General features: G+C 54.3%; 1 protein-coding gene across 1 annotated transcript in view; it reads right to left on the bottom strand.

The window, feature by feature from the left end:
* Nucleotides 1-26,400, bottom strand: part of DTX4 (deltex E3 ubiquitin ligase 4) — a 37,011-nt gene extending 10,611 nt beyond the window's left edge. Inside the window, 8 exon segments of the mRNA XM_047877237.1 lie at nucleotides 2,643-2,804; nucleotides 5,825-5,977; nucleotides 7,673-7,734; nucleotides 9,755-9,916; nucleotides 10,280-10,341; nucleotides 17,216-17,613; nucleotides 17,615-17,943; nucleotides 26,086-26,400. Coding sequence (XP_047733193.1) covers nucleotides 2,643-2,804; nucleotides 5,825-5,977; nucleotides 7,673-7,734; nucleotides 9,755-9,916; nucleotides 10,280-10,341; nucleotides 17,216-17,613; nucleotides 17,615-17,943; nucleotides 26,086-26,296 — 1,539 coding nt within the window. The 5' untranslated portion in view covers nucleotides 26,297-26,400.
* Nucleotides 26,401-27,148: the final 748 nt, after the last annotated feature.

The following is a 27,148-nucleotide window of genomic DNA, read 5'->3' as shown; positions in this document are numbered from 1 at the left end:
CTCTTCTTCTTGACCCGGACAAGTAGCTTCCTCACATAATGCCAGTCACCGGGCACTGAGCCCCTGACCACCATGCCCAATACCACAGCATGCACATACAAATGTTCACTCCCATTCTTACAAAGCCCCCTGCACAGGAGGTTCTCAGCTATACAGATGAAAAAAACAAGGGGCACCTAGGTGGCTCAGCTGGTTAAGCATCCAGCTTTGGCTCAGGTCACGATCTCATGGTTTGTGAGTTCGAGCCACGCATTGGGCTCTGTGCTGACAGCTTGGAGCCTGGAGCCTGCTTCAGATTCTATGTACCCCCTCTCTGTCTGCCCCTCCCCCGCTCAGGCTCTGTCTTTCTCTGTCTCTCAAAAATAAATGTTAAAAAAAATTAAAAAAAGAAAAAAGAAACCGAGCTCAGAGAGGTATGGTGGTTGTCCAAAGTCCCAGCCAATACAGAGTCGGCCAGGATTCAGAACCCAAGTGTCTTCAGACTTTGAAGACCTCTTGTGTTGCCCCCCCCACCCCCCACAGTGTTTATCTATGGTGCACATTATGTTGTGTTCTATAGTTTGGTGATGTAGACTTATTTTCTCTGACTGGCTGGTAAGTCCCTCCAGGAATAACCATATTTTTCTTTAAATTCTTTTACAGACTATCTCACCTGCTCCGGTTTATTTCTGCCACATCTCTTATCGCTAGCTGGCAATACCTTGCTTATGTATCTGGGCATTGACTTCCTCATCCTGCTAGAATGGGAGCCTCCGAGGAGAAAAGACTGTGTCCACTTTGCTCACCTTTGTTTCTCCAGCACCTAGAACATGCCTGGCCCATAATCCATCCTCCAATGTTTGTTAAATAAGAGACAAAATGGAAGAAGGCAAGGAGGAGGGAGGAAGGAAGGGTGAACTGATAAATAGTTTCCAAATAAATGAATCCTAGATCAGTTAAAAAATCTTCAATGTGTGAAGGAAGGGGCACATTTGTATTTACTGTTAGGAATAGAGTTCAATTTGTTCCTTAGGGCTGTCTTTCAAAGACTCAAAAGAGGAAAGAAATGCCCACAAAAATCAAAGCCAAGGGACATCTATTGAATTATAAATGCAAATATCATTTGACAAAGAAATTCTACTTCTGGAAAATTATTCTACAGATATACTCACATGCATACAAGGTTATCTGTTACAGGATTATTTGTTGTAGTAAAAAGATTGGAAGCAATCCATATGCCCATCAAGTGGAGACTGTTGAATATAAATTAGGGTGCATGTATACTATGGATTCTCACCCAGAGCCAAGAAGGAACGAAGAAGCTCCCTCTATACCAACATGGGAAGATCTACAAACTATATTGTTAATTGAAAAAACCATGGTGCAGAACAATATGTCTAAACTGTCCCCCTCTGTGTACCAATGGGAGAGGTGCAAACAGTCTGCTGCACGTGCACGGAGAATCCTGGAGGACACGTAAGAAGGTAAGAACAATGGTGGAACGCGGGGGCAGGAGGTGAAACCGGGTGGACGGAGGAAAGGAAACTTTTCACAGTATAAAATTATCTTATTTCTCTCCGGCTGCTGTAATGAGACACCACAGACTGGGTGGCTTAAACAACAGAGATCTATTTCTCACAGTTCCGGAGGCTGGGAAGTCCAAGGTGCCAGCAGATCCAGTGTCGGGTGGGCGCCCACTTCCTGGTTCATAGACTGCTGTCTTCTCCCTGTGTCCTCGATTTGGGAAGGGATGCAGGGGCTCTCTGGGGGCTCTTTTACAAGGGCACCCATCCTGTTCACGAGGGCCCCACCACATAACCTGTTCAGTTTCACGGAGTCCCAGCTGGAGAGGAACTTGTACATGGGGGTCTCTCCCACCTCTGATTTAGATGGTATGTAGGTGAGTCCTCGGATTTAGACTTTAAAGTTGATGCTGGAATGAGTTGAGACTTTGGGGACTATTGGAACAGAATGTATTTTGCAAGCAAGAAGTACAAGAAGTAATGGACTGCTATAAACTGAGAGTCTGTATCCCTCGGAAATTAACAAGTTGAAATCTAACCCCCAAGATGATGGTATTTGGAGGTTGGGTCTTGGGTGGGTGATAAGGTCATGAAGGTGAGCCCTCATGAATGGGATTAGTGCCCTCATAAGAGAGACCCCAGAGAGCTCCCTCACCCCTTCTGCCATGAGGACACAGCATAAAGATGTCCATGACCTAGGAAGCAGGGGCTTACCAGATAGTGAATCTGCCAGCACCTTGAGCTTGGACTTCCCAGCCTCCAGAACTGTGGGAAATAACTTTCTGTTGTTTAAAAGCTACCCAGTCTGTGATATTTTCTTGCAGCAGCCTGAACAGATTAAGACAAACATATTACCGGGGCACCTGTACAGCTTAGTTAGTTAAGTGTCCAACTTCGGCTCAGGTCATGATCTCACAGTTCGTGGGTTCGAGCCCCGCATCGGGCTCTGTGCTGACAGCTCGGAGCCTGGAGCCTGCTTTGGATTCTGTGTCTCCCTCTCTCTCTGCCCCTCCTCCCTCGTGCTCTGTCTCTGTCTCTCAAAAATAAATAAACATTAAAGAAAAAAGACAAACCTATTGCCTGCAAACACTGAAACTTAAAAAATAAGTAAATAAAAGCCCATGGCTGACTCGGGAGCACCTGAATGCCAGGAGGGATGCTGTAGATGATCCGGATGGTTTTGCAGTCGGGGTGGCCGGGCAGGGAGTGAGGGATGAGGTGGTACTCCATCTTCCCCGGAGGCTGGGTGCCTGTCTTCACCCCATAAATGGTCTTACAGGTTGGACACTGCAAACTTCCGTCCTGAGGGCGCAAGGCAGGAACAGCCAGGTTGGGAAACAGTCTTGGCAACACACCCCTAACCCCACCTAACCCTGGAAGGGGACAAAGATAAAAGGCCAGGGGGACAAAATGCATCCAAATAAGTAAATTCCACAAATTAGCTCCATGCTAAGGGCCATGCAAGAGAGACCCCCCATCCTTGAAAGGCAGAGCAGCCCATGCGGGCAGGGAACATACACAGGGAGTCATTATTGAGCCGTGAAGTACCAAACAACAAAGCACTAGGGAGCAGCCTCTGCCCAACTGCTGAGCATCACAATCCTGACGAAGCTTGCTGGAAACAAAGATGCTTGGACCCCACCCCAGGCCACAAAACTGGATGGGGGGGGGGGGGGTGCTACAGAAAGTAGCAGTGAAGAGTGAGAACTTTGGATTGGATTCTCAGCTCTGCCATCTACCTGCTGGGAGACCTGGAGCAAATTGCTTAACCTCTCTGGGTCTCAGCTTTGTAACAGAACAAGGAAAACAATAGTATCTATCTCACTGGGTTGTTGGAAGGATTGAATTAGAGAACCCACAGGAAGTGCTGACCACTAAGTCGTGTCTCTAACTGTTATTAGTACTTTTATGACCCCCAAGGCTCGTACAGGTTTAGAAACCACTGCTCTGAAAAGAGAAAGTGGGTGTCGTGTGCCCAAGTAGATGAAGCTGACTTTAAGAAAATGGTCCTTAAAGAAGAGCTGTGGACTGGTTTTGAAGGATTGAGGACAAGGTCTGCACAAGCAATGAGGGAGGGAATGCGTTGTTAGTGAAGGCGTTTTAAATCTTACAAAAGACTTTACATCTTGTTTCACGTAGGCCTCGCCTGATATCAGCTTTAAAGGAATATTAGCCTTAGTATTTATTATTAGCCTTAAAAATGATTCCCGGGCCGCCTGGGTGGCTCAGTTGGTTGAGCGTCCAACTTCAGCTCAGGTCATGATCTCACAGTTTGTGAGTTCGAGCCCCGTGTCGGGCTCTGTGCTGGCAGCTCAGAGCCTGGAGCCTGCTTTGGATTCTGTCTCCTTCTCTCTCTGCCCCTCCCCACTTGTGCTCTGTCTCTCAAAAATAAATAAATATAAAAAAAAATTTTTTTAAATGGTTCCCATTTTGGGGCGCCTGAGCAGTTGAGGTCATGATCTCCTGGTTTGTGAGTTCAAGTCCCACCTCTGTCTCCCTCCCTCTCTGCCCCTCCCTCCCCCTCAAATAAATAAATATTTTAAAAAAATGATTCCCTTTTACAGAGAAGAAAACTGAGGCACAGCACCATTAAAGGACTTGACACTAGTTAGGGCTTGGTCCTCAGCGGTCTGTACAAAGCCCATGGCTCGGTGGCTGTGTTGGGGCGCAGGGCAAGACTCTGGGTGCAGACATATAAGGGGCCTTGGCTTCACACTGGGGCCCAGCGAGGCGTGGCCTGCACGGCTGGGAGGAGACCTTGTTCCCAGGCTTTCCAGAAGAAAGTGGGTGAGAAGGAAGACATGGGCAGGGAGCCATGTGTGCAGAAAAGGCTGTCACACAGCCAGGAGAGAAGCTCTCCAGGACCTCCACACCATTTCAGGAGGACAGCGATCCTCTGTGGAGCTATTTGGGGACCTTCAGCTCAAGCTCTACTAATGTTAAAGGAGTAACTTGCATTCAGGGCAATGGAGAAGGTTACTTCATGTGGTCAACGGGACAGGAACCCAAGGCTTGGGGCCAAGAACCAGGGTTCCACTTTCTGCTCTGGCCTTAACTTGCTTCATGGCCTTGGGAGAACCACTGCGTTTCTCTGTGTCCTTTTGTTTCCTCTTCTGTGTGAAGAAAATTTTAAACGGCATGCTTCAAAGTATTAGTGCAAAGAGGAGCTAGATTGTTCTTGAAAATAGTCATCAAAAAGAGAATGAACATGCTAAAAAATCCCTTTAAATCCAAAATAACCTCTTAAAATACAAAGCCCCAATGAAACCTTTTAACCTAGGGTCAGGAAAGTGAAAACCAGTTCAGACCACATCATCCATCAGTGACTGAGCATGGGCTCTCTGAGACAAAGGTCCCAAGGTCAGCCCAAGGTCAGCACTCTGAGAACTTCAATCACAGGGCTATATAAAGATGAAGGGAAAAAAAATTATACCTATAATACCAAGGAGATATCCATTTGACTAATAATGGTAATAATGCCCTGGAAAGTAGGTATTGTTTTATCTCCATTTTCCAGATGGAAAATGAAATCTCAGAGAGATTGAAAATCTTGCCCACAATCACTCAGTTACTAAAGCCAGGGTTCAAGCTTGGGTCTGCTGACTCTCTCCTCTCCTCTTTCCCACAGCAGGAGAAGTACAGAGCAGACCCCGAAAGGCAGACTTTTGTGGGGGAGGGGATGAGTAAGAAGCTGGGGACATCAGGGAAACCTCAAATTCTGCTGCGATCCAAGCGGGGTCTGGAGAAGCAAGTAGGATTTGAATTCATGGGGAGAGGGGAGTGACGGTTATTCCAGGCACAGCAAAGGACGTGAGGGATGTCAGTGGCTTAGTAAAAGCTCGGACAGTGTAAAGAGAGAGTTAGCATCTAAGGAGACTCGCAGATTCCTGGAATCCAGCTTCATGGAGGAACACTGCTCTGCCGTCAGTATGGACCAAGTGAGCATCACAGACAGCCTTCCCCTCCTCCAACAGTGAGCTTCGAAGGGACTAGAAACCTGCCCACACTGGGAGTAATGAACGCTCACTATGGGCACACTGTCAACCCCCCTTCGCCCCAAGAACTCTCATGGACTAAAGTCTACACCTCTCAGACCATCACACCCACTGTAGAGATGGGGGAGGGGAGCAGTTGGGTAAGACAGGTTTTGCGAACGTTGTAATTGTGTGGACGCTGACCCTGCTGAGAACAGCCAAGATCCTCACTCCTGCTGCCCCCAGGGTGCCTCTCAGACACCCCAAATCACCCCAACAGGGCCTTCACGCTTTTGCTCCTCCAGGGCCCATGGCGGGCGGGGGCCAGCCCCGCAGGCTGGCACTAACCTTGTTGCCATTGTTGTACATGGCGACCAGACAATAGACGTGGTAGATGTGGCCGCATCTGGACAGCCTTCCCACCAGGTCAGGCTTGACTGTTGGCTGCAGGCCCTTGTAGCCCGAGGGGGCCGTGAGGCGCTCCATACAGATGGTGCAGTCCTGGGGGTGGGAGGGGACAGAGCAGAGAGGCCTTCAGCGCTGGCCCAGCCTGGGAGGCCAGAGGATCTCCGCAGTGATTCTCGCATGATCAGACATCCAGTGAGGTGTCCCTGTTCCTCTTCTAGAAAACCCACAAACCAGGATATATACAGACATGCCTTTGGGAATCGAAATCTAGGTTTATCTCACTTTACACAGCAGAAAACTTCCTGGAATAATCGCTGCTGGTGGCACAGGCCACCTGGGGCTCACCACCAAAACTGTCCTCTCCTTTAGGGCGATGATGAGACACTGTCCTTCCTTGGTGTTCTCCAATGACTTGCGGAGGAAACAGACACTTGCTGACAGACCCTTTATTTAAGCTGAACGTTTGCAAAGCAATTGTATCTCAAGTGTACCAGAAGGGCTGCTGTTTAAATAAGTCAACAAGAGGCATGCCTGGGTGGCTTGGTCAGCTCAGCGTCTGACTTTGGCCCAGGTCATGATCTCACCGTTTGTGAGTTGGAGCCCTGAATGGGGCTCCGTGCTGATAGCCTGGAGCCTGCTTTGGATCCTGTGTCTTCCTCTCTCTTCCACCCCTCCCTCACTGCATATGCTCCCTCCCTCTCCCCACCCTCAAAAATAAAATAAATACTGGGGTGCCTGGGTGGCTCAGTCGGTTAAGCATCCAACTTCAGCTCAGGTCACGATCTCACAGTGCATGAGTTCGAGCCCCACGTTAAGCTCTGTGCTGACAGCTCAGAGCCTGCAGCCTGCTTGGGATTCTGTGTCTCCCTCTCTCTCTCTGTCTCTCCCCCACTTAACGCTCTGTCTCTCTCTCTCGAAAATAAATGAACATGAAAAAACTTTTTCAATAAGAAAATAAACATTAAGAATAAATAAATCAATAAGCCTACAAGAGGATTTCTCAACCTTGGCACTATTGACATTTGGGGTTGGTAATTCTTCGCTGAGGGGGCTGTCCTGGGCACGGTGGCTATTTAGCACCCTTGGCCTCTGCCCATTAGCAGTTCCCTCCCCCACACCCCTCCCCACCCCCCCATGCTGAACTCCCTCTGGCTGAGAACCACCGGTCTACATCAAGCCCATTTTTTTTTTTTAATTTTTTTTTCAACATTTTTTATTTATTTTGGGGACAGAGAGAGACAGAGCATGAACGGGGGAGGGGCAGAGAGAGAGGGAGACACAGAATCGGAAACAGGCTCCAGGCTCTGAGCCATCAGCCCAGAGCCCGACGCGGGGCTCGAACTCACGGACCGCGAGATCGTGACCTGGCTGAAGTCGGACGCTTAACCGACTGCGCCACCCAGGCACCCCTACATCAAGCCCATTTAAAAGTCAGTTCCCATGGGAGGCCTGGCTGACTCAGTTGGTTAAGTATCCGGCTCTTGATCTCAGGGTCATGAGTTCAAGCCTCCTTAAAAAAATAATAATAAGTAGAAGAAGAAGAAATAAACGTCAGTTCCCAACGCTTGTCATGCCATTTTTGCTACATTCAGACTGTTAACGGGAAGGTGGTTTAGAATGCAGCCTCGGTCTGCGGCTCCAGACCGCCAACCTTGGAGCCCTGTGTCAGCTCTGAGCGGCTCTGTAGCAGCCAGGACGCAGAAATCCGCTCCTGCTGCAACCTGTGGAAAACCCCCGGCAGAGGAGAAGCTGTGGGTGAACCCTGCCCTGCCTCCCCCCTGCGCTCACCTCATCTGGCGGGTGCCGGACTTTCTGCAGATACTTCTTGAGCACTTCCTCTGGGGTTTTACCTGTGGGGGGACAGGGTGGTCGGTGGGCCACCAAGACAGAGGTAGGGATCAAACGGCCTCATCAGGCTGGGCATGTGGAGAGGGGAGCCAGCAGCCAGGCTCAAAGCAGGCAGGGGGAGGAATTCATTCTGCAACCACATTTAAGAATCTGAGGGGCGCCTGGGTGGCGCAGTCGGTTAAGCGTCCGACTTCAGCCAGGTCACGATCTCGCGGTCCGTGAGTTCGAGCCCCGCGTCGGGCTCTGGGATGGCTCAGAGCCTGTAGCCTGTTTCCGATTATGTGTCTCCCTCTCTCTCTGCCCCTCCCCGGTTCATGCTCTGTCTCTCTCTGTCCCAAAAATAAATAAACGTTGAAAAAAAAAAATTAAAAAAAAAAAAGAATCTGAAAGGGAATCAGCAGGAGGAGGAAGGAGCTAGGTGTCTGGGAAGGTGGGAGGTGTGCCTGCCTGTCTTTCCCTCCCGCAGTCTTTCCCCCCCCCCCCCGACATTCCCACCCCCAACCCGCCCCGGGCCTGTTTTCACCAAACCCACTTTTTAACTGAGATGGGTGGTGTGGGGCTCTCTTCCGTGTAATCAAAGAGCCTGGGCATGCCCAAATGATGAGGCGAGGTAGCAGAAGACAGCACTGTGTAAACTGTTACGCATTAAAAAAAAAAAAAATGAGGTAGGCTTATCACATGCTTTTTACAGTGTGCCGAGTACTGTCTCGGTCTGTAATGTGGTGTCAAAGTGATTTTATTTTCATGGGAAAGCAGGAAGCTATGCCCACAGCTTCCTTGGCCGCTGACGGTGCGGGAGACCAGCAGCAGGGAAGCATCCTGACAGGCTGCAGCGATTCTGGAATTTCTCTGGGGGCTGGACCTCTAGGAGGCAGCCCAGTCTGAAGGCAGGAGACAGGATGATACAACCTTAAAAAGGACCAGTGCCTCCCTGGGGACCCCTCTTAGCTTCTCTCAGCTTCTATTTTCTCACCTGTGAGAGCAGGCAAAGCAAGAGCGCCCACTCAAAGGGTTGCTTTGACAATTAAAGAAGCTAATGGACGCATAGACCTTTAGCACTTTTCCAGCTAAGGGTCCAACATGTGCTATTAATAATCACAGGAAGCGCGGGAAAGTGTGAAATCCTGTCATTTCCTATCAGACTATGAACAGGGCAATTGAGTTCATTTAAGCAGAGAACTTCTGATGGAGTAGAAAAGTAGGGCAAGGGTTTGAGGAAGCAGATCATGCAACCGCCAAAACCCAGGATGCAGGCCCTTCCTTCCCACCAGCCCACTTCTAAGAATGAAGCTTCTGTTCATTGAGAGCCTCTTGCTTGCCAGGCCCTGGGCCCAGTTACAATATACATGAGACCTCACGGACCCTTCAAAACAAGGTTGTAAGGTGGGGGCCTGGGGTGACGGTCAAGACATTTAACAACCAACACCAGCGGCCAGAAAGACCGGCCGCAGAGCTGAAACAGGGTAGACACACATCTGGACCCCCTGGTGACGGGACTGTGCACAGGGAGGAAGGAGTGCCTGAAGGAAGGTTCGAATGGTCAGCCCAGGGGCTCTGGGGGGGACACAGGGCAGTGGTCACTCCCTGTCATGGATGCGTTCTGGGGCAAACCTGCCCCATACTTGTGAGCGTTTTTTACCCCATTGTAAAGGAAAGAAAAAGGGCTCTCTGCAGTCACATGACTTGGAAGTGTGACAGTCAGGACTGGAACCCAGGCTGTTCTGGCTCCAGGGCCACAGTGACAGTCCCTTGTATCGCATTTTATGTGTCACGCTTGGTGGTTCTGTGTCTCTATATTTCCCGACCGTGTTTTTGCACTTGTTAAGGTGCCTCCCTCTCACTCACGCACAATCCACTTTGGTGCAATCAGCAGAACAGGGGGTAGTTGGGCCCACTTAGCAGATGCAGAAACGAAGGCACAGAGGGTGAAGCCACGGGTATGACCTTGGGTGATGGCGGCAAAGCCACAGCCGAGGCCCACGCCTTTGACTCCCACACCCCCTAAGACAAGGAGGCTGATACCTTTCTTGGCCTGCTTTTTGGTGGTCTTGCGGCTCGTGTTGGAAACCCCTGGGATGGATTTGATTTCGCTCTTGCTGACCGGGGGCGGGTGGAGAACCAGCTTGGGCGGCCTGGTGAGGCACACGGGCAGCCCGGCTGCACTCATGAGAATCCCGGTGATTCCTGGAAGGGCAGGGCGTGAGCTCGGACTGCAGAGTTAGTTCCCAGCATCTCACAGCATCTCAGCATCTCAGCATCCCACCAACCGCCCTCCCCGGAAACCCGCCCCCCCCCCCCCCCCCCCCCCCCCGTTTCCCCGGCACAAGCTCTCGTGACTCACTCAGCCTCCCCTGGCCCGCGCTGCCTGCCCCAGAAATGTGTGCGTTTGCTCCTCTCCAACAGAAGCTGTGCTTCTTCCCGCCCTCCCCACCCCGCTCCCAACATCCACATTTGCTTTCATTCAATTCTTTCTTTGTGGTAAATGCTCACCACCTCCTTGGCCCGAGCTTTCCTTTTCCCCCCACCCGCTGTAAAGCAAGCGCTTACCTGCCAGGGCCGGATTAACAGGACTGGACCCATTGAGGTTCTTTACTGGCACAGTGGGGACCCTGTGGAAGGAAAGGGCAGACACATTACGGTTTTGACAAGTGGGGTGGGGTTGGAACCCCCAAAATCCACTCACTGAGAGGTCCCTTTTCCGACAGAAACTACTTATCTCTATTCAAGGCAGAGTCGGTTCTCAGCACCACAAGCAGGAAATGTTAACATTTAAAATCTAAGTCCGACCATGTCACCCCTCCCCTCGGAACCCCCCAAATTCGCAATGGCTCCTTAAGTCTCTCGAGGTCCCGGCAAAGCCCACACAGCTCCGCGTGACCTGCCAACGTCCCCCCCACCGTGCTCAACCCTCATCTTCCTGGTCTCCTCACATACCCCTCACCATTTCATCCTGCTCCAGCTGGGCCACACTGCTGCCTCAGGGCCTTTGCCTATGTGGCTCCTTCTGCCTGAAATGCTCTCTCTGCCTTGCCTCCTCCTACAGATCCTTCAGTCTCGGCTCACCTTTTTGTGAGGTTCCTGAGACCATCTCATTTAATACCGAGACCCACCCCTCCATCCCACCCCGGGACTCTCAAGCCCTCTTGCCTCACTCTCTTTCGTTTTTGTTTTGTTTCCCCCAGGGAACTGATGGTTTAAAAACATTTTTTTTAATTTATTTATTTTGAGAGAGAGAGAATGAGTGGGGGAGGCACAGAAAGAGAGGGAGACAGAGAATCCCAAGGAGGCTCCGGGCCGTAGCATGGAGCCTGACGCGGGGCTCGAACTCACGAACCACGAGATCATCACCCGAGCCGACACCAAGAGTCGGAGGCTCAACCGACTGAGCCACTCAGGTGCCCTGGAGCTGATGGTTTTTAAAAAATAAGCTGTTGCTTTACTCTCGCCCCCTCCAGAATCAAAACTCCACACGGACAAATATCCTCACAGCCTGACACTAGCAGGCATTCAGTGAGTGTTTGTGGAGCGAATGAAAAATGGAGAGGCAAGTTCAAGCCCGGGGGGGTGTACCAAGTGGCTCCTGAGAAGCTTTTATTTTTATTTTTTTTTAAATTTTTTTTTCAACGTTTATTTTTGGGACAGAGAGAGACAGAGCATGAACGGGGGAGGGGCAGAGAGAGGGAGACACAGAATCGGAAACAGGCTCCAGTCTCTGAGCCATCAGCCCAGAGCCCAACGCGGGGCTCGAACTCCCAGACCGCGAGATCGTGACCTGGCTGAAGTCGGACGCTTAACCGACTGCGCCACCCAGGCGCCCCAAGAGAAGCTTTTAAAAAGACAGAGCCCCAGGCCTGAATCAGAATTCCCATGGGGGGGGAGGGGGCACGGAACCTGCATTTTCTCTCGCTTCTGGAGAGGATCCAGATAAGGTTGATCCCAGCCTGACATTGGGAAACCACTGCTCCAACAGCTGTTACCCCTCCTTTTCGCTGAGAAATCTAAATACCAGGCAAAGCCTCCTCCTCTTTCTGTCCTTCTCCCCAGAAACCCGAGCCAGGCTCTGGAGAGGAGTCCGCACAGCTGCCTGGAAAGGCGAGGCCTCCCACGACGCCAAATAGGAAAACATGGGGACACATGGGGCTGGGTTGTGCGCCATCGCCCCTGCCACCCAGGCTTCCACAGATGGGCTCGGAGGGGGAAAGGGAGCTCGAGGACGTCAATGGACTAGGTCACAGATGACTCCAGGGGCCAGAGGGCCTGAGAAGCCAGCAGATCTGCTATGGGGGGTTGGGGGGTAGGGTGGTGCTGGGAATACAGGAGGGGAAGGGGCGTGTTCAGTTGTTTCTTTGCAGTGTTCGTTATTTGCTTACGTGCTCATTCATACAGAGCCCTCCTTCCGGTTGGACTCGCCCCTAGAGCCTGGGGACACGGCGGTGAACAAGACAGCCTGTGGCCCTTCATCCGTGTGTGACCCTGAAGAGCCCACCTGGTACCAGGCACGGTTCTAACCGCTCACATCGCACAAATCCATCTAAGACTTCCAACAACCTCCACAGGAGGTGCCGTTATCATTAGCTCCAATTTAATGGGCAAGGAGGTTGAGGCACAGAGAGGGTGAGCAAACCCGATGGAGGTCACACAGCTAAGGATTCAAACCCAGGAAATCTGGCTCCAGAGCCCGCTGTTGTAGCCACTCGCCGTGCTGGGCTCTTGTGTCTCTGCGACCCCTCTGTCACTCCACGTGGCAGACAGAGGACATGGGGAACAAAGAGCGTGTGGAATAAATCTAGGACTACGAGAGAGGGGCTGGAATGGGGGCCTCAAGGCTGAGGACAGGGTCTGCCTGTCTCCCACATGCCCACAGGGATGGGTGCTTCCCCGGCTAGTCTTCCGGGGCCCCTGTCCCTTCCCCGGGATGATGACATGTGCACCAGGGCTGTGGGAAGGATGTGAAAGAACAGATGTGGGAGCGTTCGTGTCTCAACAGACCACCGCAGCCTACTTTCCACCCCCAGGATAAATCAAACCCGGATGGGGAGAGGGGAAAGTTGAATTCAACACAAAGGAAAGCTGGCCAAGAAGAGAGGCCCAGCCTTGCTTCTGGACTCTATGGCCTGCCCCCCAGGGCGAGGCACGGCATGGTGGACTGGAGTCAGGGAAACCAGACTGGACCCCAAACCTGCCAGTAACTCCTCACAACCTCACCTGTGAACCTGTGAGGGTCTGGAGTTAGCAGGTGCCGGGGGATGGACTTCTTGAAGATTCCCTGCCCCAATGCCTAAGAGCAAGGCAGCTGCCTAAGCCCTGGGTCCCCTGTGGGGACTGATTGGCCTCCCCACTGCTGGTCTGGAAAAGGAGTGAAGCAGTCTGGCGGCCTGTGTCTGTTCGCTGGCTCCCCACCAGGGGGCAATGCTCACAGCCCAGCCCTGTGCCTGCCTTCCCACCCCCTTACCAGCTCCGAGCACCCACCCCCCCCCACCCCCCCCACCCCCGGCCCCCACCAGGAGATAAGTAGCTGTGATCTGGGTGACAAAAGCCACCTTTGTTCCCACAAACTGGACTGGCAGGTTTCCACACCCAATCTGGTTAACCAGGAAAGAGTCCCCCTAGCACACCCTGGGCAGCCCAGGGACCCAGGGATGGGGCCAGGTCTGAAGAGAGGGAGGGTCCATATGAGGACCCAGGACTCCGGGGAATACCATGGTGGGGGGCCATGCCAGGAAAGGGAAAACTTGTCAGCAGGCTCTGGATGGTGGCAGTGGACTTGAGGAGGAAGAGATCTGCTGACAAAATACAGAAGGGTACAGTGGAAGGAGGCTTGCACAGGGGTCAGGAGACCTGCCTTCCAGCCCAGCTTGGCACTGACCTTGTTCCTTTGGGAGAGCCCCATGGCCCCTCTGCACTTCAGTGACCACATCCAAGTTACCACACCCGAGAGCAGGGCCACCCTACATCTCTGTCCATGGGGTCCCTGTGAGGATTCAGGATCTAGGTCAAATACTCTATAAACCGGCCAGCCCCATGCAAATTGGGGGGTTGTTTACATTTTTCTCAACTGGAAGAGGAAGTCGGGCTTGATAAAGCCTTTTCCTGCTGGAATAGTCCAATTTTCTGATTCTTGAGGACACGGAGGGCAAAGTGCAAAGCGGAGCCCCAGGCAGTGCACAGGATTGTTGAGGTGGCAACACCTGATCAGCCCTCCCCCTCGGTGACTGGTTAAAATGAAAGCGGTGGAGGCGGCTGGCCGTGGAGGTGGCCCATGGAGTCCCCACCGGTCACACACACACCCCCCCTCCACCATTCCCCTCCCCTGAGCCCTCCTTCCAGAAATCAGCAGGCCAATCACTGGCACGCCTCTCACATCCTCCAGCTCGGCCAAAGCTGTCTGGCCTCAGCATCGGAAGACACCCCCTCCCCATTCTGCTGGGCTGTTCTCAGTTTCCATTTCTGTCCCTCACATATAAAACTAAGAAAAGACAAGAGCTGGCACAGTGGCAGAGAAGGGGGCTGATGGCAGGAGAAACGCTCTGCAGATACCATGGTGAGAAACAGTGGGGTGTTTTTGGAGTTGTGAGCCAACCCAGGAATCCTCCTACAGGACAATGGTCTCGTCTCTCCAGCAACCGAAGTCTCGCTGGAGATAGAGAAGCCTCGATTCTGGAGGAGAGGGCCAGAGGGGCGACTCCCGCCCCCCACAACACAGCCCCCCTCTTTTCTCTTTACAAACCCCCTGCTTGTGTGTCTGAATAATTCACAGGGTCTTTTGTTCCCCCTCAAACCCTTCTCTTCAGCCCACCTCTCCCGCCCTCCCCGGTCTTCCTTTTTTCCGTGGGAAAGTTGCTTGAAGAGCTCACGGACGGGGAGGGCGGAGGGAAGGGGCCATTCCACGACAGAAGGTGGACGGCAATGCCAGACAAAGGGAATAAGCACGCTAATTAAATGGCCAAGAAAGACTGGAGGAGAAAATGGTGGTGGGGGTGAGGGTGGTGGTAAGAGGTGAAAAGGGAAGGGGCTGGAAGATAGAAGGGTAGGGCGGGGCCTCCCCTGTCAGGAAAACAGAGCGGAGAAAAAAGCGTGTTTCTATAGGCCTTTTGAAACAGCACTGCCCCCGGACCTCCACTCCATTCTCCGGCTCCGATTCCGCTGGGCTGGCGGGCAGGGGGAATAGAGTGGAGATAAAGAGCTGTCGGCTTCCTCAGTGAGGTTTAAAGTGAGCAGGGCGTCCTTGCCCTCAATTATGGCACGAGGTCACTTGGCTTTTGCCAAGGGCGCCAGAAATGAGGTGGGGCGTTAGAGGCTGCTCAGCTTTGACTTCAGTTCGACTACACAGCACACATTCAATAGATACACATTAACAACAACAATAATAATAGCAGCTAATACTGACCAAACTCTTACTACTGCCGAGCGTTGGGCTAAATCCACACGCTGAGCACTGCCTTTAACCCTCATGACAGCCCTGATAAGGAAGGTACTATGACTGTCCCCACTTTCCAGAGGAGCAAGCTGAAGACAGAGGGTGCAAAACTTGCCCCAAGTTGCACACGAAGGAACTTGGGTTCCAGCCCGGGGCAGTCAGGTGCTGGAGGCTGGGTTTCTCATCCACTATATGAGCCTCCCTCTGCCGCACAAATAATTGCCCTGGTACTCTGTCAGAGGCCCCCAGGACGCTGCTGTGTGGCCTTGGGGAGAAACTGAGCAGTGGTGTGGTTTAGGTGCCCATTCCCCTCCACCAAATATTCTGCCAGTTCAGAAGGAGTCATGTGAAAACCCCACACATCTGACCTGCACTTGACCATTTATAAACTGCCTTCGCATACGGCGAGGAGCTGAGCTTTAGCCAAAAGGGCAGAGGACTAGAGGACTAAACCCTGGGCCCCAACCCCCACTCTGTGACACATGGGCCGTGTGGCCCTCCTTGGGAAGTGAATTCTGAGCCGCGTGCCCGAGCCTGATACTGGGTGCACCAGGTCAGAGAATGAGATAATACTGGCAGATGCATCTGGTAAATTCTCCAGGGATGCACTCCCTTAGTGGAGGTTTCCACAAGGACTCCATGGGGCAGGCAAGGCAAGCGTGAGGTTCCCCATTTCGCACACGAGGAAATTGGACCTTGCAGACTCTGGCTTAGCTTAGGGCAGAGGCCCGAGGGAAGGCCGGGCCTCTCCTTCCCCACTACACCTGCCTCTCCTTGTCTCCCAGCGCTGAACCTGTGTGTGCAGATGGCCTCCCCCGGGCAGCCTGAATTTCCCACTTGGGTGTACAACCTCAGTCCAAACCACCCGGACAGTCTGGGGCTCAGGGGTCACAGGCAGGGCCAGGCCCCTCTGGAGGAAAGGAAGATGGGGCCGGCGTGAGAGGCCAATCTCACAAGAAATCGGGAGCTGGCAGGCAAAGGCCGTGGGCACCATGTGGACCTGGGTCTCCCCCATTTGACGATTAGGGGGACCAAGAAGATCATAAAAAGCAGTGATCACAGAACCGACAACACTGGGCTGTCACGGGAAGAATTGAGACAACGCACGGAAGGTGCCTGGCACACATAGTAAGTGCTTACTAAATATGGGCTCTTAGCTCCAAACTGGAGTTCCAGTTTCCAGAGAGACCAGAGGAAAGGAGCTAAGTCTCATCCGGCACCTGCTGTATGCCGGGCATTGTGACAGAGAAGCAGGATGGCAGTCAGAAAAGAGTCTGCCTCTGGCATCAGCCTTCCTGAAGTTTGAATTTTGGTCTCAGCCAATGATTAGCTCTCTGCCCTTGAGCGAGAGAACCTCTGATTTCTTCCTGGGTCAAAGGGGATCCAAATGCCTACTTCGAAGAGTTTCTGTAATCGGGACACCTGGGTGGCTCAGTCAGTTGAGCGTCCGACTTCAGCTCAGGTCATGTTCTCACAGTCTGTGAGTTCGAGACCCGCATCCAGCTCTGTGCTGACAGCTCAGAGTCTGGAGCCTGCTTGGGATTCTCTCCTCTCCCTCTCTCTCTCTCTCTCGGCCCCTCCCCTGCTCACATTCTGTCTCTGTCTCTCAAAAATAAATACATGGTAAAAAGAAAAAAAAAAACAAAAAGAGTTGCTGTAAGGATTCAATGAGGTGATAAAGCCCCCAACCTAGATCCTGGTGGGAGCCCCCTTAATACTGCCTGTTAGGACATGGTGTGCATAACCTTCAACCCTCAGCAGTGACCCTAACGGGGAGGATTATCGAAGGCATTTAGGGAGGAGGAAGTTAGGACTCTGGGATGTTAGGCACGTGTCCCAAATCACACAGCTGTGGCAGCATCTCCATTAGAAGCCAGATCCGGTGGACCCCAAAGGCCAAGCCCACCCTTACCCACCACACCGTGCTGCCTTCCACCTGCAGCCGGAGGGTCAGGACAAGAGGACAGGGACCTTAAGTCCTGGCAGGCAGCCCCCTTTCACCTCTGGCCCAGGTCAGTCGGGTCCTGTGCCCTAAACGCTCACAGGCATCAGGTGAAAGTACCTACCCAGAGGCGATCAGCACCCGGGACTGGGCGATGGCCAGTCGCTGCAGGTTGGTCCGATTTAAGGTCGCCAGGGCCACCCTTCCCGTCTTGCCGTTGGCTCCGGGGGGGCTGGCAGGAGAGCCCATGGTCACCCCAGCCGGCGTGCCGGAGGCCTGTCGCCGGATCGCCTGCGACGGGACAGGCTTCACCGGGCCTCGGATGGTGCCCGTGCTGTCCAGCGGCTTGGCCGCAGGGCCTGGTGGTGGGGGCAGCCTGGCCGCCCCAGACGGGGGCATGTGCTTGCGGGCGGCCGGGGGCTGCAGCGGCCCCGCGCTCCCCCCGTTGGCCACAGCGGCCTTGACGCTCATCACCAGGACGCACTGTGGGCAGGAGCAGGGCGGGGCCGCAGGCGAGGCGACCCGACGCGGGGCTGGCCGGCCAGGACTGGGCCTTGGGCAGGGCGCCCGTGACCATGGGGTAGACGAGATCCAGGCGCCGGCGGACGCGGCGTTGGCGCTGCGTCTGCCGGTTGATCTGGCCCATGGTGCTGAAGTCGATGACGTAGCTGAAGCCGACAGAAGTGAGGTCGATCCAGGGGTGCTGCTTCTCGTAGGCGTGCTGGATGGTGATGCCCACCTCCATGTCGTAGGGCGTCCAAGAGCCGTTGTCATTCTCCCACTCCCACACCACGCCCTTTCCGGGCGCCGAGGACGGGTCGTAGTAGTTGCGGCGAACTGGGCGCAGGGTCCCTGGCAGAGGGGGACGGAGCACAGGGTAGGGGTCAGCAGGGAATGAAACCGGATTTGGTTGGTCCCGGCGGGCACTGGGCTGCCTGTTGGGGTAGCAGCTTTGAGGTGGGGTGGGAGCATCTGAGTGACAGCGTGAAGGGTGTGGGGTTATGTGGGGTACCAGAAAAAAGCACCTGCCGGTTTGCAGTCCGGAGACCTTGGTTTGCAGCCAAATTCAATCACTTCCCAGTTTACGTAGAAATCCCCAACATCCTTTCCTTCCCGGAGAAACAAGGACTCCTTTGCAGAGTTTTTGTGAAAATAAATGCGAGCTGCTTATTCATCTAACAAACAAATATGTATTGGAATATGGATGCCACGTCCTGGATCTCTCCTGCGCCCTGCAATTTGCACTAAGGCCCATAAAGCCCTCGACACACAGTAGGCGCTCAGAAATAGCCTGTCACTTGTCCCCTACCCTGTAAATGCCCCTGCCCGGAGGGCTACGAGGAAAAGATACAAAGAGTCAGGATAGCCTAGAGGGCAGAGGAAGACGATGAGACCCCCAGGAAGCCAGCCCAGCCTGGTGGAGTGAGAGCTCCCTCTCTGTCCCTTTAAGGGTGCAGCAAAAACAAAAATAGAAAATCAGGTTGCCAGAACTCTTACACTTTCGAGCATTAAATCTTCTATCAAAACAGTAATAATGATCATGATTATTTTCTATTTCTCTAACACTTTTCTTCCCCAAAGCTCAAGCCATCCTAAAGATAGGATTGTCTTGATTTTTAGTCTCACTGGGGGAAGGGAGAGCAGGGAAGAGGCCAGGATTACTTCAGGGAAGCAGTACAGAAGAAATGAACCTACAGGTTCAAAGGGACTCGAAGGAAAAGGAAGTCTATAACTGTTGCCTCTTTCTCCCCGACCCACCCTAAGACTGAATTCAGACTCATGCCCAATCAGGGCTCATTTCATGGCTATCAACATCAAGGCCGAAGATGCCTGGGTCAAGGCAGGGTGAGGGGACCTAGGAGGGCTCCAAGAGTGCCTGAATCTCGCATCTGTCAGCTTAGGCCTTATCCATCAGTGGTGGGAAAAGGCTCCCCTTTACAGGCCTCTGACCCATCCCCTCCTCCAACCCAGAGGGAGACACCAAGGCCGGGGACAGAATTCCATTCAAGGGGGGAAGAAAAGGAACAATGTCTATTCAGTCCTTTTCCAGGGTCATAACCCGCCCCCCACCCCAACTCCAAGCCCCTTAATGACCCAAAACATCAACATTCAGAGGCAGGAGGGTGAAGAAAACAATCCCCTATTCAGCACCAGGACGCTGCTGGGGGATCTGGGGAGGGGGGAGCGGGATGGGAGGAAGAGAGGAGGAAGAAGGGGGGTGGGCAGTAGTTCCCCGGTTTGCCTCCATTTCCTTCGTAAGAAGCCAGCTCACTGGGGGACAAAGAGCACAGGCTCTGGGTCCAACAGCAGAGGCTCTGTCCCTTCCAGCTGTGCGACTGAGCCTCAGTTTCCTCGTCTGCATCTGCCTGGGTCCTGGGGAGCTACTTCAAAGGGTGGATTTGAGGATTAAAGGAAGGAATGAATAGAAGGGGCTGAAATCGCACCTGCCCCATGCCAAGAGCTCAATAAAAGTTGGTTGATTATCATTGTAATTTATTTTCTATTATATGTCCAAGCGGGATGGAGAAGTCATGGTAAGTTTAGTTCAAAGGATATCTATGGGGTGTGGGGTGGGGGGGGGGGGAGTTTGCATATAACCCCTTATACAATCTTTCTTATTTAGAAAGCCCCTATCTCATCCCATATGATCAATGAAACGAAGGAGATGAAGTTTCGAGAGCTTAAATGACCCTATTTTATCTTCTCTCCAGCGAAGCGGGGGCAATTCACGTGTCCGATTCTCACAAATATGCTTAAGAGGCTTTTTTTTGTTTACAACAGTGGTATCAGTCCCAATAGCTGTGGCTCTCCCATACCCTTCCAGGTTTATGTCCCCCCACCCCCAACCGCCCCCATGCTGCTCTTTTCCTGGGCTCCAGGCAGACGCATGGCCTTTTATCGTCCTGCACTCCCTCACAGGTCTCTGACCCCCTCCCCTACTACTCCCCAGGTCCCGTGCACCGAAATGCCCTCCTTTGCCATTTCTACCTATCGAGACTGCCCTCATTTGGGTCCTGTGCCATTTGCCATCCATTTCCTGAAATGCTCTCCCAGCCCAGGCCCCCCTCAGGAGGTCTGGGGTGCAGATCTGCCTGTGCCCCATGTGGACCAGGGTCTTGGCGTTTTTTCCTACGGTGCCTCGAGTGCAGGCAGAGTCACAACCCTCCAGCTCCGCTCTAGCGCCCAAGGCGGCAGTAATGAGGACTCCACAAAGGCACGGTAGACTTCTGGCTACTTCGGCATTTAGTCATTTGTCACATGTTGCCGGGTCCCCACTGGCTGCCTTGGGGAATGCAGGCACTACTCAAACAGCTTACAGTCTAAAACTAGACAAGGGGGGCGAATGACTATTTATGAGGCAGAATATGCCACGGGAAAGGTGCCAACAAAATGCATGTGGGCTGAGAAAACCTGCCCACATCCCCACTGTGCGTGAATCCCTTCTGTGCGCTCCCCTTAGGTCAAAACCTGACCCTCTCCACTCCCTCCCATCTCTGCAGCCACCTCACACCCTAATAACTCTGCTTACATTTCTGCCACACTGGCCCTTCCAGTCTCTCCCCACTGCCATGTTTCTCCTCGCCGGGCCTTTGCACAATGCTGGACTCCCCCCGCCCCACAAGACACTCTGGCATCCTCTTTGCTGCCCATAGTTCAGATTTCCGCTCATTTCCTCCAGGAAACTTCTCTGGACTGCCCTGACCAGATCAGATTCTCATTCTTGTTTTTTTGTTTGTTTGTTTTTTTTTGCAGCATTTATCTTGATGTGCAGTTACACATTTGCTGGTGTGATTAATTCGGTAAATGTCTGTATCTCTTCACCAGACTCCCAAATGCCACGAGAGTGGGCACCCAGGTGTTTGTTCGTGGTTTCACCGCCCCCCCCCCCCCATGCCCAACATTTCCTAGGGGCTCCATAAATACCGACCAGATAAAGGAAGCAATGATGGTTCGGAGGACATTTCAAGAAATGGATGAGGCTTGAATGAGAAGGAGAATTTCAACAGGCGAAAGTGGCAAAGAAGGGCGTTTCAGTAGAAGGGACTTTGTGAATAGTTCGGGGAGGGGCTGTCAGAGAACTCTGATGCAGGAGGATAAAAGGGACGTCTGTTTGTCAGGAATTGAGGAAGATATGAGGCAGAGAGGAAGATAAACCTGGAAAGTTATGTCACAGCTGAGGCGTAGACAGTCTGGAACGCCAGGCTGTGAAGGTTTTATTTGTAGGCAATGAGGAGCCAGTGAAGTCTGTGACACAGAGAAGTGACAAGACCAGAGTTGCTCTGTTAATGAGTTCCAAGTGAGAAGTAATGAGGGTATGGGCAGTGGAGACGAAAAGGAGGTGACAGACTGGAGGGACCCTACAGAGAAGAAATGGGTAGGAAGTGACCATGAGTAGCTGAATTCAATGCTTTCCAAGAGAGTTTCCAGAATCACCGGCTTCAGAATCTCCTGGGGGTACTTAACACCTTCTAGAGTACCCACTGGCTGCCATGAGGAATCAACAGCATCTCCAGGGCCTGGGCCTGGGCATCTGCATGGGAACAACCGTCCCGGATTTTCATCATGCACACTAATTTCAACAGCTGGCCACACGGTCTACGTTGCCTTACACATTGGGCACGAGAACAACACTGTGACAGAGTCAAAGAATCCTGAGGTCTCGACCACGGGCAAGGGCTAAAATGGGGACACCATTTGCCGGCAGAGGGGTTTCAAGAGGAAGAGCCAGTTTTTGGAGGGAAAGACGCTGAGTTCAGTTCAGCCCCAGCAGGTTATTTAGAGACAGAAGGCAGACTTCAGAACCAACGCCGTGGTACAAAAGAATTTCATCGCGGGATTTCGTGTCTCTGATCATTTTCAGAGTCCGCTCTGTCTGGAATGTGCTAGTCCTGGCCTCCTCTGTAGTCAGGCCCACGAACTAGATGATCTGAGAAATCCATTTAGTCCTTGAGTGCAGTGACCCAAAGAAAAGGCCGCTAATGGGATAGGAATAAAGAATGTTCATAAACCAAGGGGGGAGAAAGAGAAAGATCAGTTTTTCCTGGCAGCTCAGACACCTGCATTCCAAAGCACCGGAGATGTTTTGGCTCCTGGGAAAAGGGAGAAACACCTTCCAGGCATGAGCCAGTCTCGAAGGCACTTTACCCGCATCTGTACATCGCTGTGTCAGAGAGATCCCGGGCCTCTCCCAAGCGCCCCACAGCCCCACTGGAATGTCCTGTGGGGGCAAAGCCCTGGAAGTTTCGCCATTTGCTACATCCCACATGCCTGGAACAGCGCCTGCATGAAGTAGGCGCTCCAGAAGCATTCACTGATGACAGAGTAGAGCGTGGGACACTTCATTTGGAATCTCAGCTCTGCCATGGACTAGCCATAAAACTCAGAGCAACTTAAGTCTCTTCCAGATTGTTTCCTTTCCTATAAAATGGGGACAATAGGTCCTTCCTAAGATCGCTGTGAGGATCAAACAAGACAATGTGTGTGTGCAAAGGGCCTGGGGCATCCCCCATATTGTATCGATCACGACACCTGCCTCTTCCGCTCCAGTGCTCACACAGGGCAGAGGGTATTGTGGGGCCCAAAGAATCAGCTTCTGTCAAAACCTGTCATCTCTCTCCATCTGACCTTTGTCACCACATTAAAGACATAGAAAAGGCAAAAGTTGCAGAGAACACTCTTGAGCTGGGAAGGACGCTCCCTCACACCAGGCCAGTTCCAAGCAGCATCCTCACAGGTGCGGGGGCCAAACCCATTCACCTGCCCATCTGAATGATGACAGGAAAGGAGCCAGGGGACTCTCAAGGCTGCTCTTCCTTCTACAGAGAAAAAAACGTGGCCCGAGCAGCTAAGGGACTTGCTCAAGGTCACACAGAAGCCAGCGAGGCTGGGATGACAGCCTGAGTCACTCTCCCCACTCACAGCCCGGACTCCCCACGTCCTGCTGCTGGAGCCCTGGAGGTGGTGGCAATCAGGTGTCCCCGAAGATACAAGGGACGGCAATGCTGAAGGACAGCACTCCAGTCACTTGCCTGTGACAGAAAAGGTGAGCCCTATCAAGGCAAATGACCCTACAGGCACAGGGCCCAAGCAAGGCTCTGGAAGCAGCCAAGACTGTCACCTCTACCTCGCTTCATCTCCTCCCTTCTTCCAGATTTCCTAGCCGGGAACACGGAAACACGATGGCCAGAGACCAGCAGAGTGCAAATAAGCTGGAACCCAGAGGCCGTGTGGGGAGGAAGGGCCCGGGGCAAACAAAGGCGGCAGAGGGCCCATGTACCCTCCCGGCCATCTCCCTGGAGACGGGGTGGGTGAGGCTGGAGCCCAGGGGAGCCGAGGGTCTGAGGCCTCACTTGCAGCAAGCCAGGCAACTTGTGAAAAAAAAACAAAGCTCCCGTGTCAGGAAATGTCCCCACATAGAGGAGGCAAAAAAAAAAAAAAAAAAAAAAAAAAAGAGAACTCAGTCTATAGGCAGGGGGACTTCCAGCTCTTCTTTGTTTCTGGGGATGTTTCTGGTTCCCAGCTTCAAACCGTGGCTTGGGGATGGCGGGTAATTTAATTAAACATTGCCAGGGCTTGGCTGAGGTTGCCTGGGCGCCCGCAGTATGAAGTTCCTACCCTGTCATGGCCTCATCAATGAGCTACATTGAGAGGAGCTGCGTGTCTGTTGGTGGAGAAGGGAGAGGAGGGGGCTCCAAGCCCAGAAGCCCAGAGATTCTATTCTGCTTTGACAAGCTCCTTGACAGCCCAGCATTCCTGGGAATTCAGCCCAGTGCCTTCAGCAGCCAGCGCAGGGCCTGGCACCGGGAGGAAGGCCGTCGCGATCATTCATCGACTGACCATTAGAAGCAGCCTGAGTCGTGAGCCTCTAAGACAGGCAAGAATGTAAAACACACCCCGAGGCAGTCTTTAAAATGATCCGGGCTACTAGCTCTCTGCCTCTGGTCTAAAATCTGAGAAGCCCCAGCCTCGGACTGAACTGCTAACCACCAGGCCACGGTCAGCCTGTCTTCAGGGAAGGGTGGCCGGACCTGGGAAGGGGGACACGGCTTCCATCCCTTAACCCAGTTTTCTCCATAATTGCACATCTGATGGTAGAAAGGGCATTTCAAGCCATGACTCTTCATTCCCCTCTTTAAGATACCCCTAAACACTGATTAAATTCACCCCTACCCAAATGTGGGACAGGGGCTGGGACAAGCATGTCACCAGGGTGTTTCTCTCTATGCTGCAGAGATTTAGTCTGAAATAGAGAAGCTAACACCTGCCTGTTTATTCTGAGTAGGACTGGAATTCTGGGTCAGGTGTCTTAACTGCTAATCTCCCAGGTCCCACTTCCGGGGCTCAGCGCACCAACCCCCCTCCTCCCCGCCCCCCAACAGTCGGCTGCCTCCACCCTCACTTCCACAACCTTTACCCCAATTGCCCAGTTACATTCTCTTCCCTCCCCTTGGCCACATTTAATCCTCTTTCTCAATCTCCTAACATTCCTCCCCATTCCCTCCTCCCTCCCAGTGTCTCTCAGTTCCACCTCCCTGCCTTTCCCACCACCGGGGTTTAAGCGAGCCCCTCCAGATGCTAACACTTCTGGAATCCTTTCCCCAGAAGGCTTTACTCAGTTGGCTGGTGTCTGCAAAGTCCCTGGCAAAGAAGCCTGTTGGGAGTTAGGACTGAAGATGGGGACGCAAGGGTGGAAAGACACCCCTTTCCCATGACAATCCTAATTAGCACACAGGATGTGGGGGCTTTCCAAGGAGGCTGGGATGCCCTGCTCAAGCAGCTGTTCTCTGATCCCCTGGGACTCCCCCCACTCCCCATCCTCTCTAGCCCCTCCCCACCACACCTGCTTCACCAGGCTCCTGGGTCACAATCTCCGGGAAAGCCGGGCCAGAATTCCAGAAACAACCTCCCACCCCCAAGAAGACAGAGACTCCTGGAGAGGAGGCAGACTTGTCCCAGGTCCTCAGTTAAGCCTGGACACCCCGAGCCGAGCAAAGACAAGCAGCTGGGTCCTGCCCCTCCTGCCACTGACCCACCACCCTGAGCCCCTCTTCTTTGCTCTGACCTGCAAAGCCTGGTCAGGGCGGAAGTGGGATTGTGGTGGCCACAGTGGCAACCTGATTCTCACGAAAAGATGGGGGGATTAGTGCTCTGGAAGACCAGCGTGTCAGTTTCAGGAGGAAGCTTGGGGACCCTTTCTCCTTAGGAATCCACCTCCTCCTACGCGGACAAAGGGAGCGGCTTTCCTGCCAGGCATTCCGGAGCCGCGGCCCTCCCCCTCCTCTCTCCATCTGCTCTGGCCTGTTGCTTCAAGCACTTGGAGTGCACAGGCGGTACTGGCCAATGCCACAGCATCCGGGGTGTTTCATGTCCTGGAATCCCCCAGCAGCTCCAGGCTCTCCTCCCAGGGCGCGGGCCCTTCCCCTGCTAGACCACAGCGAATGCCTCCAGGGAACCCCTTCTTCCTTCCCCCCAGTCCCCCTGCCCCCAGCAGGACCCAGCTGCGGGAAGGCAACCCACAGAAGGCAACCCACACAGAAGGGGCACAGGCAGTAAGGTGGGTGGTGAGGGGGACAGGTGGCGGCCCCGAGGGTGCCTGAGGCAAAGCAGGGTCAGCCAACGTGTGAGGATGCAGGAAACCTTTCCCAGCGGCTGGGATTGCAAGTGGGCTGGGCCGGCCCTGGAATTTCTACATCGGAGGACTTGGGGCCACCAAGCGCTTAAAGGGGGGCGCGAGATGGGACGGGGGGACGGTTCTTAGGGGCTCGGTTGAAGCTCGATTTGCACAAGCAGAACACGGATACTACTTGCATGGACGTTTATTGCGGAGGCAATCTTAAGAGGATGGCGGGGAGTAAAGCGCCCCCTCCACGACCACCTCCTGGTGACACGCCGCACGGAGTTGCGGACTGGGTGGGTCCCGGTGGGCTCCCGAGGCGGGAGATCCCAGGGCAGGGAGGGGAGGTGGGCGCGGGCGGGGCAGGGGCGCCGGCTCACCGGTATCCTGGCGGAACTGGTTCATGGACTGCAGGTCGATGATGTAGGGCGCGAGACGGCTGTCCACCTGGCCCAGCACCACGCTGCCCCCGGCGCGGGGGCCGGCGCGGACCACCGCCTCGATGTGGTGGCTCACGGCCGGGCTGTAGGGACGCCAGCGGCCGTGCTCGTTCAGCCATTCCCAGACCACCACGGCCGAGGCCAGGAGCATGGCGAGCCCCGGGCCGCGGCGGCCGCGCCGCGCCGCCTGCCTCCCGGGCCCCGCGCGCCGGTCCTCCTCCGCTTCCTCCTGCGCCGCCGCCCGCGGGCCTCGGCCGCGCCCCCCGCCCCGCGCCCCGCCGCCCCGGGCAGCCTCAGCTCCGGCCCATGGGCCGCTCCCCAGCCGCGCATCCACCGGGGCCCGGGCACCCGGGCCGCCCGGCTCCGACCGCGCGCCGCCGCCGCCGCCGCCGGGGTCCGCCGCTGCCGCCGCCGCCGCTCCGTGGGGTCGAGCGGCTTCATGCAAAGCCCCGGCCCTGCGCAGACAGGCCCCCGCCTCGCGAAGCCCCGGCGGGCGCGCGGCCGGAGCCCCGGCGGCCCGAGCTGGGCTGGCGGCGACGCGAGCCCCGGGCCCTCGCACCAGTTGCGCCTCGGGCTCTGCGGGCGGCGGGGTGGGAGCTCGCCGCGCGCTCGCGCTCGGAAAGGCACGCCGGGCTCCCCTCCCCGCGCGCCCCTCCCAGCCCACCCTCCGGCCGCGCGGACGCGGTGGCCGCCGCGGCGAGAGCTCCCCCTCCCTGCGGCTCTGCTCAGTCGCCTCCAGAATGGAGCGCCCCTCCCGAGCGGGGCGCTAAGGCAAACGCGCGCCCGCGGGGGTTTCCCGCGTCCCCAGGCGCCCCAAAGCGGCCGGCCATGACGCGGCCCCGGGACCGCAGCTGTCGCGCGCCGCCGCTCTGCAGCCTCCCTCCCAGAAACGGAATGGTCTTTCTCTCCGCGTTTAATTCAGCGCGATCGGGGTCCGCAGCGCCAGCGCCGAGACACGCGGTGTCTCCGGCTCGCGCACGCACTCACACTCACACACTCGCAC

This window comes from Prionailurus viverrinus, chromosome D1 (genome assembly GCF_022837055.1).
Source record: "Prionailurus viverrinus isolate Anna chromosome D1, UM_Priviv_1.0, whole genome shotgun sequence".
Classification (NCBI taxonomy): domain Eukaryota; kingdom Metazoa; phylum Chordata; class Mammalia; order Carnivora; family Felidae; genus Prionailurus; species Prionailurus viverrinus.
Note: the sequence above shows the minus strand (reverse complement) of the source record. Positions and strands in the feature narration are given on the sequence as shown.